The sequence below is a fragment of the Diaporthe citri genome (genome assembly GCF_014595645.1).
Source record: "Diaporthe citri strain NFHF-8-4 chromosome Unknown scaffold_2, whole genome shotgun sequence".
Taxonomy (NCBI): Eukaryota; Fungi; Ascomycota; class Sordariomycetes; order Diaporthales; family Diaporthaceae; genus Diaporthe; species Diaporthe citri.
In genome coordinates, this window is record NW_025064847.1 from 4,219,017 (window position 1) to 4,234,989 (window position 15,973).

At 50.0% G+C, this 15,973-nt stretch overlaps 5 protein-coding genes across 5 annotated transcripts; 4 read left to right on the forward strand and 1 right to left on the reverse strand.

The window, feature by feature from the left end:
* Positions 1 to 144: 144 nt before the first annotated feature.
* Positions 145 to 1,554, forward strand: INS49_006718 (uncharacterized protein; the record flags this gene model as incomplete). Its single annotated transcript, XM_043167487.1, has 4 exons — positions 145 to 390; positions 462 to 587; positions 650 to 1,238; positions 1,310 to 1,554. 4 exons carry the CDS (start codon positions 145 to 147, stop codon positions 1,552 to 1,554), a joined length of 1,206 nt encoding a protein of 401 aa, XP_043028631.1.
* A 1,465-nt stretch (positions 1,555 to 3,019) lies between these two features.
* INS49_006719 (uncharacterized protein) lies at positions 3,020 to 4,459 on the forward strand (the record flags this gene model as incomplete). The annotated part of the gene is made up of 1 exon (XM_043167488.1): positions 3,020 to 4,459. The coding sequence occupies one exon, from the start codon at positions 3,020 to 3,022 to the stop codon at positions 4,457 to 4,459; it is 1,440 nt and encodes a 479-aa protein (XP_043028632.1).
* A 3,925-nt stretch (positions 4,460 to 8,384) lies between these two features.
* INS49_006720 (uncharacterized protein) lies at positions 8,385 to 8,717 on the forward strand (the record flags this gene model as incomplete). Its single annotated transcript, XM_043167489.1, has 1 exon — positions 8,385 to 8,717. One exon carries the CDS (start codon positions 8,385 to 8,387, stop codon positions 8,715 to 8,717), a length of 333 nt encoding a protein of 110 aa, XP_043028633.1.
* Positions 8,718 to 8,796: 79 nt separating this feature from the next.
* Positions 8,797 to 9,111, reverse strand: INS49_006721 (uncharacterized protein; the record flags this gene model as incomplete). The annotated part of the gene is made up of 1 exon (XM_043167490.1): positions 8,797 to 9,111. One exon carries the CDS (start codon positions 9,109 to 9,111, stop codon positions 8,797 to 8,799), a length of 315 nt encoding a protein of 104 aa, XP_043028634.1.
* A 2,943-nt stretch (positions 9,112 to 12,054) lies between these two features.
* Positions 12,055 to 14,505, forward strand: INS49_006722 (uncharacterized protein; the record flags this gene model as incomplete). Its single annotated transcript, XM_043167491.1, has 7 exons — positions 12,055 to 12,239; positions 12,311 to 13,051; positions 13,112 to 13,405; positions 13,497 to 13,525; positions 13,591 to 13,755; positions 13,890 to 14,018; positions 14,351 to 14,505. The coding sequence occupies 7 exons, from the start codon at positions 12,055 to 12,057 to the stop codon at positions 14,503 to 14,505; spliced, it is 1,698 nt and encodes a 565-aa protein (XP_043028635.1).
* Between the last annotated feature and the right edge of the window lie 1,468 nt (positions 14,506 to 15,973).

Here is a 15,973-nt window from a genome sequence, read left to right on the forward strand (position 1 = left end):
TAGCCTTGTGCGGAATATCGCAGTCAACTCGTGCCCAGGCTGCGAAAAGATATAAGACAAGGCTGCGCTGCTCCGGAAGGGATAGGATTCAACAGCATCAAACCCAGGAACATCCTTCTACAGATCATTCCAACAAACTCCATCATGGCACCTACTGCACCTTTCAACCCGCCTGCTGCTGACCTGCCGGGCAAGCCATCGGTTCCAGCATGGAACCCCCCTCCGGTCACGAAAGAGAAGCATGACTTTGCCGAGCTGAGCTCAATTGACTTGTCTCTGCTTGACTCGGATGACCCAAAAGTCGTCGATGCCCTGGTGAACCAGGTAAAGAGGGCCATCCGTGAGGATGGCTTTCTGTTCCTTGAGAACTACGGCATCTCTCTTGAGCAGGTAAGACCAGCACAATTCCCAGCCCCTAGGCAGAACGAAGCCACCAATGCTGACGGGCCTCCGTTTCCCAGCTCCACCGCCAGTTTGCCCTAGCCCAGTACCTGTACAACAATATCACCGAAGAAGATAAAGAGAGACTTATCTTCGACCCGGACACGGGACGATGGTCTGGATACAAGCACCCATATGGGTTCAAGGTAGGAGGACAGCGTCCCAACACAGCTGACTACTGGGCATCTCACTTACTCGCGCGTCCCAGCGTCATCGTGGAGTCCCCGATGGTATCGAGCAGTTCAACTGGTACAACCGCGAGTGGCAAGACATCAACCGTATCCCCACGTGCCTGCACCCCTTCATGGACGAGATTGAGGAGTTCTGCAACTACCTGACAAAGTCGGTCAACCGGCGGATCCTGAAACTCTTCTCCCGCGTGCTGGAGCTGCCCGATGACTACCTCTGGGACAATGTCCAGTCGCATGGCAGCCCGACCGGTGAGGGCTACTTCCGCCACGCCCTCTTCCGTCCGGTGGAGCAGTCAACCCGCGAGAAGTCCAAGGGCCTCCGGATGCACGGTCACACCGACTTCGGGCTCACCACGCTGCTGTTCTCTGTGCCCATCTCCTGTCTGCAGATCTGGGGCCAGGACGAGAAGTGGTACTACGTGCCCTACAAGCCCGGCGCGCTTGTCATCAACATCGGTGACACCCTCGAGATTGTCTCTGGCGGTCACTTCAAGGCGACTCGCCACCGAGTCTTCACGCCTCCGGCTGATCAGCTGCACGAGGAGCGCCTTTCACTGGTGCTTTTCAACAGCTCCGTCGGTGATCTGCGCATGGCACCCGCAGCCTGTGAGTACAATTTCCAAAATCTGGGCGGATTCGACGAGGAACATTCACTGACATTGATGGCTCTCTTGCAGCTTCACCACTGATCCAACGGGAAGGCTGTGTCGAGGAACAAGGCGTCTACAAGGAATTCAAGAGGCTCACCGAGCAAGGACAGCTTGTGCCCACAAACCGCCAGTGGCGGGAGATGCAGATTGCGCAGGCCACAGACCCGACGGACACAGAGCGCAACCGCGTCGGCGCCGACCAGATCGTCGTCAACGGCAAGCTCATGCAACAACGAGAGTATATGGGTGTCAGGGTTGTCCTGCCGGTGTGATAGTACCATGTGGTTCTCTCAACCTAGAGATTGTGTACAAAAGACAGGACTGCATTTTGAATCTCATAGCAATCAATTAGTCAAGGTCACTGAACAGTTGCAAGGGTTGTGGCTGAATCTCGTAATCCCAATCCCACGATGTTGGACCTGGAGAGTAACCCCGGAAAGGGACCCTGCTGCTCCCAGCCCGACACCCGACACCCGATCTCGGGATTCTCGGCGGGATATCAGAGACACGTAGGTAGTCTGGCTGGGTGCTGGCGCCACAATGTCCGGGCTAGGGTCCCATAGACAGACTGACTAGATTGTAACGGGCAGCGTGTTATTGGCTGAGGGGCCCTCGTCCGTCGTCCTCTCCCTCCCCCCCCCCCACTTAGATACCGAATCCAGAGTCCCGGCACCGCCCCCAGAAAAGCCGACACGTGCCCACCCCCAGAAAAACAGCCTCCTGATACGGCCCAGGGACCGTCCTATCGGCACCCACCTGGGCAAGCGAGTTGATCGCTGCAGATAGCAGGTGCAGAATGCGGGGGAGAAGGCAGGGACAGGGCTGGCATGTGGGCGAGATGAGAGATAAGCAAGAGGGCACAGCGGCAAACACGTCCCAGCCCCCTGACGAGAACAACCACCGGCTGCGGCTGGTCTCGTGTCTGCTCTATCGACATTCTCCATACCAGATGAGCCCATCCTCCCACCGCTGAACCGATCACCGAGCCGGCTGCTACTACTACTACAGTATGTCTCTGGTCGCGCCCGCTGCAGGGGAGCAGTCCCAGCAGCCTTTCCAGTGCCCAGACTGTCGGACCCGTTTTACCCGACAAGAGAACCTCAAACGCCATGCTGCACTTCACACTCGCTCCCAAGAGAAGGTCTCATTCCCCTGCGGCTTCTGCCGTACCACCTTCTCCCGGAGGGATCTTCGTCTTCGCCATATAAAGAGGAAGCATCCTGAACAAGAAGATGGATGGCCTCCAAAGAGAGTGCGCCGCAGCCCACCGGCGGCGGCGGCGGCGGACCTCGATTGCTCCAGTAGCGAGGCATCTGAGGACGCCAAGACGCCCTCGGTCTCGCTTTCAGAAAGTCAGTATAGCTTACTCTCCCAGCAGTGGGAGAAGGAGATGCACCTGGACTTGAGCGACGCGGCTTGGAACATCGAGCTGCCTTGTATGGACGGGCAAGGCCAGCTCGAGCACGACTACCAATATCGTCATTCCCGGGGAAGCTTGGCTTTGTCCACCAGCTTGCCAACAAGTGCTGGAGGGGGCGATGTTGTCCACAGCCGGCGGTTGATGGCGGCGGGCTCGACACCAACTGGTTCCTATCCACATGGCACCGCGGACTTAGACATGGCCATGTCACTTGGCACATCCGTACTCGACTATGAGCATGATGCAGGTGCTCAGATACCTTCACCCTCAGCAGAAATTTGCAGACCTCGTCTCCGGAAGCCAGTCCAGATACTGTCATGTGTAATACGCATATACCTGACGGCCTGTCACCCAGGGACCTGGCATATGTACAAGATGACTGGTATCCCTCAGGATCTCAGACAGTACGCGGCCTTGACCTGTACTTCGTCCACGTGTCACATTTCGTCCCATTTCTTCACCAGCCGACCTTCGATGCTACTCAAACCGCCCCTTACTTGGTGCTCAGCATGCTGTGCCTGGCCTATCAGCACGGCGAGGACCCCGACCGCGGTGACCAGGCGGGCTCAGGCAGCAGCATATCATTACGTTGCTTTCACAGGGCTCGGGTGCTGCTTGCGACGCAAGAAGAGAGCGACGACGACTTCACACACAACCTCGCACTGGTGCAGGCAAATCTGCTGCTCGAGATCTGCGCCATCATGTACCTCTGCGGGAAGGACTCGGCGTACGGCCTCAAAATGCACTCGAGGATAATATCTCTCGCGCGCTTCAGCGGACTGACGCAACCGACACCACCCGAGGTTGCAGCGACCAAGGACCTGGAGGCATTATGGGGGGAATTCATCAAGGCAGAGTCACATAAACGGACACTGTTCGCCGTCCATCAGATAGACGCGCTCCTGTACCAGTTCCTCTCCATCCCCCGCTCGCTCTCGCACCTCGAGATCAAGCACGAGCTCCCCTGCCCGGAGGCCTGCTGGGCCGCCCGGTCCGCCGCAGACTGGGCGTACCAGCAGCTGGTGACGAGGCAGTCCGCGCCGCCGGTGCAGTACGCCGAGGCGGTGCGACGGATCCTCTCGCCCGACCCGGACCTCGAGTCGCTCCCGGCGTTCGACCCCTACGGGGCCATTAATATCGCGCAGTTCCTGCTCTCCAGCGCCCGCGAGGTGTCGGGCTGGTCCACCATGACGGGCCGCCTGAGCCTGGAGAGGCTGGAGCCCCTGAGGTCCTCGCTGGTCGCACTGGGCCCTTGCATCCGGCCGCAGACTGGGACGGCCGCCGCCGGTGCCAGCAGCAGCAACGGGTCGTCGCCACTCGCCGCGTCGCGGGAGGCGACGTGGGAGATGGCCATGATCGAGCTGCAGATCTGGTCGCCATCACACACCTGCGGTATCGTAGGCGGGAGCGTGGACGCGGTCCTGAAGGAATCGACGTACCTAGCATCATCCAGCGAGATCCTCTTCGGCGCCGAGACCGCCCACGCCACGCAGCCGCACATAGACTGGTTCCTGCGATACCTCGACACGACGCTGGCGCCCGAGTCGGAGCCGCCGTGGGTCGCCCTGTACGCGTTCAAGGCGTTCCTGATCGCGTGGCAGCTCGTGCGCAAGGGGGTCTCGGGCGCGATGCAGGCCGTCGGCGTGCTCGACGGCGATGCTACGGGGGCTATCGAGTGGGCGAAGGGGGCGTTCCGCCGCAGGGAGCGGTGGCGGCTCGGGAAGTTGATCTTGGCTTGTTTGGAGGTGTTGGAATAGTGAGACAGCGCTGTACGAATTGATGTCTTATGCCAGCTTGGTAGGCTGAGCAAACTCCGTTAAAAGCGAATGGGTTCTCATCTTGTGCATCGTGATAACTTTTTTGTTTACTTACGCGAGTCAAAATTTGGTATGCGCTCCGACTTTGCGTGAAGAAACGCAGGTCCTATTTCGGGGATGCCAATGTGCGTGAGTTGACGTACGTCCGAATGTGTGCAAGGGCACGCATTTCCATTTAGATGGATCCTGGCCGAACCATCATGCTTGAGCAAAGCACTGCTTCTTTCGTTAGCCAAACGTCAGTTCTCGAGTGACACTCTATTGGGATATAGGTTCAACCATAGCGTTGTGTCTGATTTCCCCATTGTAAGGGGCTGCCTGGATCGCTGCATTCAGACTGTGGCATCTTCTTTCCACTAGACCATGTGCCGTGTGCCTCTAACACCCTCCTTCATTGTTGTAATCGTGGGAGGCAATTATCAAGAGCAAAATCACTTTAGAAGGTGGATTACATTGGGGGACTGCCTCCAAAAGCTACCTCAGCACTGCTTAGTCCGATGTAGCTCTGGATACTGTCTGTTGACGAGGCATCGCATGCGAGTGTCGAAGCTGTCTGATGCAGGGGGGCAAAGAGGAAGCCCATCGGCAATACTCTGTCCGCCAGTAGCCACAGCTGTTACACAGGTCAGAGCTACCCGGGAGGGCCCTATAGACTTGATCGATGAACGAAGTAGAATTTGTAGAGACAAATGTTAATAGACCAGGAAAGGGCCAATCACCATTTCAAACAAAAGTATCTTGTTGCTCATTGCTGCCACTGCTCTCGTCCTTATCGCAGTATTTTCAAAGCACCCAGGCCCTTGAGACCTTGTGGCAACTTTCATACAAGACTTAAAAAAGGAAGAGGAGGGAGAATTTCGATACACAATATCATCTTATGTTGTACTTGCGTATTGATGGCCCTCGACGCCCACGGCTGTCCGTGGGCATGTGCAGCCAGCCAATCATCTTACACGATATTTGTCCAATTATGGAGCTAGGGAAGATCCGGGATTAGGCGGGCCACATTGCTCATACTGCGCCAACATCTAAGCATGTTTTACCTCACCGTAATCTAGGAAAGACTTTCAAAGTGGACGTTAATCAAGAATAGTGCTTTTCCACAGCTGAGACCAATCATGCAACCTGCTTGCCCGTATCTGCTGTGCCTAGAGATCATATGTGCAGCCGAGGAGGCGGGCCATGGCAACCCGCGATAGCTGGTTGATGTTCATATTGAACATGGGCGTCTTCATTATTTATCATGTTTCATCCTGCTGACCGCAGCAGTATTTCTAAGAGCTATAATGTGAGACTCCCACTCATTTCAGATCACTTGTCGCCTAATGCCATCTTGCAGGTCTTCACCTCAGGTAACATTCATAGAGCTGTCACTTCCCACGTTCTCGAGTTTCTGAGTCAGATCGGGGGAGCTGTTCCATGGACTAAAACTTTTCAGCGTTCAAAATCACGCGATAATTCCATTGGGAGCCATAGACTATGATATCCCTACGGAACCAGCCCAATTCTTTATTAGCAAAGATCCATTTAGTCTGACTCTCAGCCCATCAAAGCACAAAACCAGGGCAATTATCGCACTTCGAGTACGTAAAGCATTCAGCAATGCACCTAGAATGATATTAGTAAGAGCTCATGCAGCTGCGAAGATGTAAAAGGAGGACCAGAAATCTTGAGAAACTCGCTTTTGATACTCGTCGGCCGACCCCAAAAGGTCCAAGCAATCGAGGCGGCACTTGATACAGGCTTCGCAGCTCGGAGTCCTTGGACTGCAGCTCAATGACTGGACTTTCGGGAGGTCACCTGGTGCGTTGGAACAGCCCGGGTGGTTGTCGTAAGAGACCCCGCCTTTGACCTGGCGTATGCACTTGTTGTCGCGGTAGATATTACAGCAGCCATCTCCCAGATACCACGATTTTGGCTGGAACGGCCAGGTCCCACCACAACATTGTGCATTTGGTGCGTCGCCGGAACCGTAGGTGCAGCTCACGTTCCCTCCGTCTGTCTCGAGCTCACTGGGCTCGCTGATGCAGTAGCTGTTGGGCCCCTCGCTGAGCTGCGTGAAGTTGTATTGATAACGTCCCCTCACCCGATTTGGACCACCCCTGATTCGGACCGCCCTCGCCACCACATATGCCACTATTCCCAACCTTAATTGCCCGCCATAACTATTACCAATCCCTCTTCCGTTAATATTAAGGAATTATTAAACTTTTCTTTATTTATAAATACCTTATTAGCGTTAATTTAAGCTTTTTAAATAGCTTTAATATTAATAAAAACTATATTTAAATTAATTTAAACCTTTTTCCTTATAACCTTTTTATTAACTTTAATTTAAGCTTTTAATAATTAATTTTTTTAAGGTTATTATTAACTTAATAGCTATTTAATTATACTTTTAAAGAATTATTTTAAATAATAATTATTATATAAGGCTTAAGTATTTTTATTAAGTATAATAAGCTATTAAATTTCTCATTTTTTATAATCTTTTTAAAGTTATAAAAATAAGGTTTTTAAGCTAAGAAAAAGATTAAAAGGTATAAAATTAATTATTTAAACTATTTTTATTATTAAATTATTATAATTTATATTAATTTTAACAATTTTTAAAAATATAAATATTTTTAAATACCTTAATTTTATTAATTAATTAAAGATTTAATGCTTTTTATTTAAAATATATATTTATTTTTATAAGTATCTTTATATAAGCTTTATAATAATAATAATAAAATATCTTTTTTGCTATTATTATTATTATTATATAAAGACTTAATAAAGTTTAAGTTAATAAAGATGCTTTTTAAATATTATTTTAAGTAAGTAAAAAATAGTTATATTAAAAGGTTAAAAAATATAAAAAGTATATATAAATAAAAAAACTATATATATTTAATGTAAAAAGCATTTTTATATAAAGTTGATAATTATATATATATAATGCTTATTTATTATTAATAAACATTATTTAAAAAGGTTTAAAAAGATAATTTAAAAAATGAATATTTTTTAAGCTAGTTAATAATTATTCTTTCTTTTATTTATTCCTTTTTTTAAGCTATAAATTACTAGTTATTATAATCTTTAAAGATTATAAGAAATTATTATTATTATATACTTAAATTTTTAAACATAATAAAAAGTAATAAAATCTTACTTATAATAAATATATATTTTACAAAGAAAGTTTATATTTTTAAATTATAACTTTTTTAATAAATAAGGCTATTATTAATATAATTAAAAATAAAGATATTTTTAAAATAATTTTTATTAACCCTTTTTTATTAACATTTTAATAATTATTTAACTTAATTATCTTTATAATAAGTAACTTAATAAGGTTAAACTAAGGCTTAATATTAGCTTTTAATAATGCTCTTAATCTTTTAGCCTTAATATATTAATTTTAATAGCTTTTAAGTTAAAGGTAATAAGTAAGAAAAAAGGTAAATTATTATCTTTTAAGGGGAAAGCCATTAAAGAAAGAGAAAGCTATTTAACTTGCAAGGATTATTATTTTAAAGTAAGTTAATGCTAGCCTTAAAGTACTTTAATTAAGTATAAATAAAGCTAATTAATTCTTTTTAACATTAAAAAAAGCCTTTAAGGATTAATAGCATTATAATAACTTTATATATTAATAAGGTAATTATATAATATAATTTTAAGGATATATTATATTTTAAAGGCTACTTAAATTAACTTATTATTTATAATTATATTAAGTATTTTATATAACTTAACTTTTAAATATAGCTTTATAATAACTAAATTAATAAGGAAAAGAAGTTTAATAATTAGAAAAAAATCCCTTATAAAGATATTTAGGAGTATATATAGGGTGGGACCAGACGCGTGCATGCGCGTACGCGGGTGTGGGGCGGTCCGAATCAGGGGTGGTCCAAATCGGGTGAGGGGACGTTATCCCGTGCAAGCTGGTTCGGAGAACAGTGATAGAGTCCACGGAGCGCCCGATGCTGAAGTCGACGATGACCCGGCAGAAGTGGAGCTGGAAGACGTGGCTGAGGTTTTTGTGGCCGTTGAAGATGATTCAGAGGATACCGAGCTAGCAGTGGACGAGTTCAAGCTCGTGGAGGTCGCAGCCATGGGTGAGGTCGAGTTGCTCGCAGTCAGAGTCACGGTTGAGAAGCCTGACCACCCGCTCGGCAGGTATGTGGGATCAGATGTGTAGGACACGGTGCCTAGAATATACAAGGTTAGCTTTCAAGAAGAATCTGGCGCATTGGATATTGTAACAAGTCCAGAAGAGATCATCCCCAGGCCATTGCCGGTGCCTTGGATAGAATAGCCTCAGGGAACTCCTTACCAGTGCTGTCATCGTCTGGGCCCACAGTCCCACCGCTGCCGCCTTTTTGTTTTGGACAGAGAATACCCTGTCCAGGTGGGGGATTGGGGAATCCGTTGACATTCTTGCATCTCTGGTCACCAAATACACCGTTGTAGATCACTGGAACGTAATCTGGTACTTGCCAGGGGAACTCGTCGATGCCCTTCAGGGCCTGGTTGATGATCTCGTCGTGGTCCAAGCGTTGGTAGGCGTAGAGCTTCGCAAGCATCACCTTCATCCGATAGCCAACGCTCACCGACTGCACATTTGGATCAAAAGGGTTCCTGCCTGCTGGCCAACGGTAACTCAACAGTGATGCTGCGAGGCCTGCCTGTTAAGAAGCCAACAGTTAGAACTTATTTCCCGCGGCACGCCACTCCCGATGCTGATGGCAAGTAGATGGATGGACTTACTACTTGTGGTGCGGCAACACTGCAACCGCTCTCAAGATAGGTTTGTCTCGGTCCTGTATTCGCTTGGCACGTCCTGACATTTACTGCCTGTGCGTACAGCGAAATTGTGGCATCTTCCTTCGTGCTTGAAAACCTGGAGCATGGGGGAGTAGTGTATTCCCAAAGAGAGCCATCATGGTACTGCGAATGTCAAAATTCCGTGAGTGTCACTGGATATGCTATCACAGTCGATTGATTGAGGTTATTCACAAGAAACCGTCTGGAACAACTGAGAGTTTTGCGACCTCTTGCCAGACTCCTTGAAGCAGGAAGGGAATCAGTTTCATGTACCGAAACAGAAGACCGGGATTTCGCCCGACTCTAAGATGCATATGTATATTATAGAAAAGCAAGGTTCACAGCACATCACCATACCATCCACTGATTTCAGTAAGTCGTATGTGTTGACCGCTCCTGCGAAGCGCACTCATGGAGGGTTGAAATTTGCGAACGTTGTAACACTCGCTTCCCAATTTACCCAACTTTTAATATGGATTGCTTAGATACGGCCACCATAACTTCTAGAAAGGTCGATTGTCTTGAGCTATTCGACGAACGGCTTCGTGATCGCACTCTTCCCGAGGCAAGTGCAGGTCCATTCTCACAGTGAAGAGCTTGTATTTATGTTGGAGTTAAAACATCAATTCATGACGCCATGTAGGAACACTTGAGCATTTTCTGTTGCCATTGCCCAGAGATGGACTTTTTGTTACAAGACATGAGCACACTCTGTCATGGATGTGTACTGGTGGCGAAGCATATGCCAGCAGGCAGGCATACGAGTCAAGGACTTGAGCACCGCAGTTTGAGAAATGAACAAGCTTGTCCAAACCTAGATAGCAGGGCTCACGATACCTCGGCCAGAAACCCAATAAATTCGGCATGTCTGCGTGGAAGGTTCGGTCAACCGGTAGTGTGAATGTCAAAACTTTATCGAAGTTCTATGATCTTCACCAGAACCTTTCTGGGAAACCACCTTGCTATCTCATGCCAACTAGTGTAGCACAATGTCGGAAATAAGCAGAAATATGAACCATTGGGAAAGGATTTGTGGGCGGCATGCTATATGGACTACACATGTAGTTTGCCTTAGCCATATGGCTGGTCGGTCACCATGTCGACGCAATTGGCTATTGCAGTTTGTCTTGCCCAACAACTTCCAAGGTTATTATTGACTGAACCCGCTGGTGGGCCAATTGCTGCAGCTCCACTCTGGATGGGCATGCTGCCTGCAACGCACCAGCGGAGCCATCCCATGCTTGTTATACGGCTTCTTTGAGATGCCAAAACCTACATTAAAACCATGGGAACGAAGCATTATGTACCACCGAGTCACACTCTACTTCCAACCACCTGCGATTACACACAGACAAGCTTGGACTTCATGCACCTGTCTCCTCTCCTCCAATATATCGACATGGTCTAAATGTGAAGATTTACGATGCTAGTGCAGTGCTCGACATAGCACTACCTAGGGAGATACATAGGTAGCTGCTGGTATGGAAGAAGCCACAAGTCATGCGTGGCTCAAAACAGTGAAGGCTCATCGTGTGCCGCCCAATCCGCCAGCTTATGCTACAATGTTATTATTAATGTGAAGCGTGTCTCGGACACTTGCTTGAGTTATCGGAGAGCCCGTGAACGGACAGAGACTCTTGTTGGCTATTTTCGATAGGGCACCGAGTGTTGCAGTACCAGGAACGGGTGGGGAAGTACCTGCCCGGACTGACGGCCCGTGGCTGCATCGTGTCGTTGAGGCTCAGAGCCTCCAAGTGATGTCTACACGAGATACCCGGGTACGGTCAATACACCTAAGCCTTGAAGCTGCAGACCGACCAGAATGACCCATCTGAATCAGATCCGGCACCTGTTTTGATGTGTGGCGGGTATTAGACATCAGGAGAGTGGACGTTGTTTACTGCGGACTAGAAGAGTCAGTCCCAATGTCATGCGGCTCATGCTCATGACCCGCTGACGCGGGGGAGTTTGTCAAGCTGCCATTGCCCAATGGGTGGGTAGAAGTTGGGCCCCGCTATCGCGATAAGCAAGCTCTTTGGAGAGTTGGCTTGGCGGCACGGTTGACCAGGGCAAGCTCGTACCCACCCCGATGATAACCTGAAGTGGGCCGACTGCACCTTCCTGAACCTTAGCACCTGCACGCGCCGCACGATCCCGTGTTACAGGATTACTTCAATGCATCCCAGTCCTGCATCGTTGATTTCTCTATCAAATATCACCTATCTATCAGTTTCTACCAGACCAGTGGCTGCAGCGACCTGAGGGCCGATTTGTGGGTACTGGCTCGATAACAGCAGTCTCGACCAGCATTGGCCTGCGCCTGGGCCTGCACCCGCGCCTGGGCCGCGGCATCACGCGGGCATTTCTGCTTGCTTTGCCCTGCTGGAGATTCTGCATCATTACGTATTGCCCTGCCCCAACAGCCAGGCCTGAGGTTTCTTCCTGCCCTGCTGCAGATAGACTCGGGCGATAAAGAGTCTGGCCATCACCAGATCCTGCTCGGTGGTTCTTCCCCGTTGCAACACCAGCCGGGGTAGATATTTTAGAGGGCTAGTCGCTGTCCCGTTCTTGTGCATGCCTGTTGACTTGATTTTGGACAAAAACTCTTTCTCCCCAACATCACATTGAGCCAGCTAACTATATCCTCTCCTCCCCATTCGAGCTGTCCTCAGTCCACCAAACCCGTCTTGCCTTCAGCACATCCTTCCTCCATGTCAGGAAGCAGCCGCAGCCGCAACCCCTCAACATGGGACCAGTATGAACGAGGGGGTTCGCCCGGCCGCGGCAGCGTCTCTTCCAACGGCGGGAGAAGCGTTGCCTTCGAAGATGAATACCTAGACCACAGCCCCGGCGCGGGCGCTGACGACCGGAACTTGACCAACGCGCGGCGCAGAAGGTACGGCAGAAACCTGCATGCAGTGCCTGCACTATTTGATCGTACCGTACTAAAATCTCCTCGCACCGCAGATCTTCCGTGACGCACCGAATCTCAGCCCTGGGCGATGTTGGTGGAGTGAACAGTATTAGGTCCTTCGCACGATCCTGGCAGCGGGCTGCAGGTTTTACTGAGGTCATACCCCAGCGGGCATCGTTCGTGCTGGCACCGGAGCAGGACCCCATCGGCGCCCACGATGGCCTACAATATGGCAGGTCGGATGAAGAGATTGGTCGTGCTGGCTTCCCCCAGAGTTCTGCCCCGCGCGTGTCGCTGTTGCGCCAGCATCTCGAGGCAGCTCCAGAATCGGCCGTACGCGATGACAGCCCAGAGCCCGGGGCAAGCGAGACGCAAGGGCTGCTCGAACCCGGTAGCCACCCCAGCATAGGCTCCTTCCGCGACCGCGAGCGCAAGGCCCTGGACGACGATTTACGACGGACCATCTCGATCAGCAGTGGCACGCCGACATCTCGCTCCATCTTCGCCGTTCCCCCGCAACTGGCTACACCAGACATCGTGGGCAGCTACAATGATTTCGTGGGAAGCTATGGGTCTCATCGCACCTACGGGACTATTGCCAGCGACGACAGCTTCAGCAGGGCGTCCATGGCCCAGGCGGCTGAGATGTGGCGACAGCAGCAAGCGAGCGGCAACGTGCCGGACGGAGAGACCCAGCCGATCTTGGTGAAAGAGGTCGAGGATCGGGACGGGAAGATCGTGTTGACGGTTGAGGGGCAGAGCACACTGCCTCAAACCATCTTCAATTCTACCAAGTAACAAACCCCCCTCCAGCCTAATTATGTCTGGTACCATTGCTGATTTATGTCTTGCAGCGTCCTGATTGGAGTCGGTCTTCTGAGCTTGCCAGTGGGCATGAAATATGCAGGCTGGCTGTGTGGCATGCTGATACTGTTCGGAGCAGCTGCAGTGACTTCGTACACGGCGAAATTGCTTGCAAAATGTATGGACCTGGACCCAAGTCTGATCACCTTCTCGGACCTGGCCTACATTTCGTTTGGCAGAAATGCGCGGATTGCCACAAGTATACTGTTCACCTTGGAACTACTTGCGGCCTGTGTTGCTCTTCTGGTCTTGTTTGCCGACTCCATGGAGCTGCTTTTCCAAAGGTGTTTTGTCTGGGACAGAGTGGAAGATTGTGTGTGCTATTATTTTGATACCCCTCAATTTCCTCCCATTGCGCTTTCTGAGCTTTACCAGCATCGTCGGGATTGTGTGCTGCTTTACAAGTAAGTCCTCACGGGCAACCACTGTTTGCTACTGGGCATATTTGGTACTGACGATGCTTACACAGTCGTTGCCCTTGTCATAATGGATGGCTTTATAAAGCCATATGCTCCAGGCTCGCTCCTTGAGCCAGCAGCCACATACCTCTTCCCTGCAAACTGGCTGACTCTGCCCCTCTCATTTGGGCTCTTGATGTCTCCATGGGGAGGTCATGGGGTTTTCCCTAGCATCTGTACGTCCATTTCGTTGTGATCCAATTCAGCTTGTTGTAGGAGTGCGAAGCGTGGCCTGCCCTACTTTTTGGGGGTGAAGGGCGGGCATCCCCTAGTGAAGGTATCTCCAGCCAATTGCTAACAGTTTGGGCAGATCGAGACATGAGACATCCGCACAAGTATGGCCGCGCATTGAAGATCACGTTCTCCTTCACTTATTTACTTGACGCCACGGCCGCCGTTGTCGGCTTACTCATGTTTGGTGACGACGTTATGGATGCTAGTAAGTCAATCGAGGAAGAACTCCCTTTTATGAACGGCGTCGATGGTCATTATATCTATGCCACGGGGATTCAGTTGAATGATCCTTGATAACGCCTTTGAAAGGTTATTCTTTGCAAAAAAAAGGACCAGAAAAGCTTGCTAACTGAGGGCTAGTCACTTCCAATATCTTGACGACTTCTGGCTACCCCCAGGCGATATCGTATATTCTATGCGGCGCCATTGCCATCATTCCCTTAACCAAGATCCCACTCAACGCGAGACCGATTGTTGCGACTCTGGAGGTGTTGCTAGGCGTACACCAGCAGGCTATAGCTGAGTCGTCCGCAATAGTTGGCATGTCGAGCTATTTCCGGGGCATAGCGAAGATTGCTGTGCGCATCGTGACGATCCTCATATTCTTGGCCATCTCAATCATCTTTCCAGCATTTGATAGTATCATGGCTTTTATGGGCTCTGCGCTCTGCTTTACCATCTGCGTCACGTGAGTCGGACATCCCATCGCTCCATCCCATTCCTCCTTACCTCTTTGCTTCCCCTTTTTCTTCCCGTTTTCCGTTTCCCATTTCCGGTTCCCCTCCCATTTCTTGCCTGTCTCAGGTTTCTTCCAGTACCCTTAGGGGCCACCAGATGCATACTAATGAATCTCCTCCAGCTTGCCCTTGTGTTTCTACTTAAAGCTCTTCAGCACAGATATCCCACGGCTCGAAAGGGCTTCTATATACGTTATGCTTGCTATATCTATAACCCTTTCGATCATCGGCACTATTTTCTCCTTCCTCCCACGATCTGTGTTTGAATAACAACAACGATTGTGGTGGCATGGATGGGTTGGCACTCTCGAGAGATCTGTCAGGGCGGCAGGGAGCGCAAGGTTTGGGCGGGTGGGAGTGATTGGGAATGTGAATGCTAGAGACTGGAAACTGGAATCGAGGCGCAGGAAACAGGAGAACGCGAAACTGTGTTTGCCAAACCGTTTTCAGGATTCCGACCACACCACCAGCCGGCCGACGCACAACATGTACCTGGGTCACGATGTACTTCGCCTGAACATCTCTGATTCCTGGCCTCGATCGCGCATTCTTTCTACCAATGCTACTACTTGGTCTCGAAATTGAATCTGAGGCATACTGTGAAGCCGCCGTGACCCACTTTCGAAGATGTTGCTTCCCCCCATCCCCTCCATTTAAAAATTCTTAGCTGCTCCCGCTCCATTTCCCGTCCATGGTCCCCCTACTGTGTCGTCTTGCACGCATAGATTACCAGATATTCTCAGAGCTTAAGGCTTGTTCTCGTAGTTCACAAAATGAATCCCGAGCCGTTCGACGAATTGGATCTTTCTTCTCTTGATCTGGACTTCCTTGGAGAATTCCAAGGCAGTGATGATGATGGAGTATCAAATGCACAACATACCAGTGCTACCAACATCTTCAGCCTCAGGGGACAAGACGTTTCTTGCCGCTGCTACTAAGGACCAGACAGACCACGGGAATCCATATACGCCTTCCGCTGGAAAGGTAGCAGAGCTAGGGACGTTGTTTGATGTCCCTAGTCCAGGAGAGGAACGACAGCAAATGCCTGACCTGGATGGGGCTGCATGGGCCAGGGACAACACGGCCTTGTTCCCGACGGTGAGCATCCAGCTAGCTATGCTCAGCCGCCAGACAACGGTCAATAGGGTAATGATGCCTTCATCCATGGCCACAGAAGGAGACAAGAACGTGTTGCTTCATGGTGAAGGGTGACCCGCCTTTTCTGTCTTGCATGACCTGGTCACGTCGCTAGGGAACAGCTTCAGTCGCATCGTCCCGAGATGGATCAGGTGGACGTGCCGGCTGGGGAACAGGACGCAGGTGCCGGAGGGTGAGTATTGCTTCCGTGTGTGCCCGCTGAGTACATGGGAGCATGCTGCCGACCTGGACGCCGTTCGGGACTGCATTGTGACGGCCTCGTTTG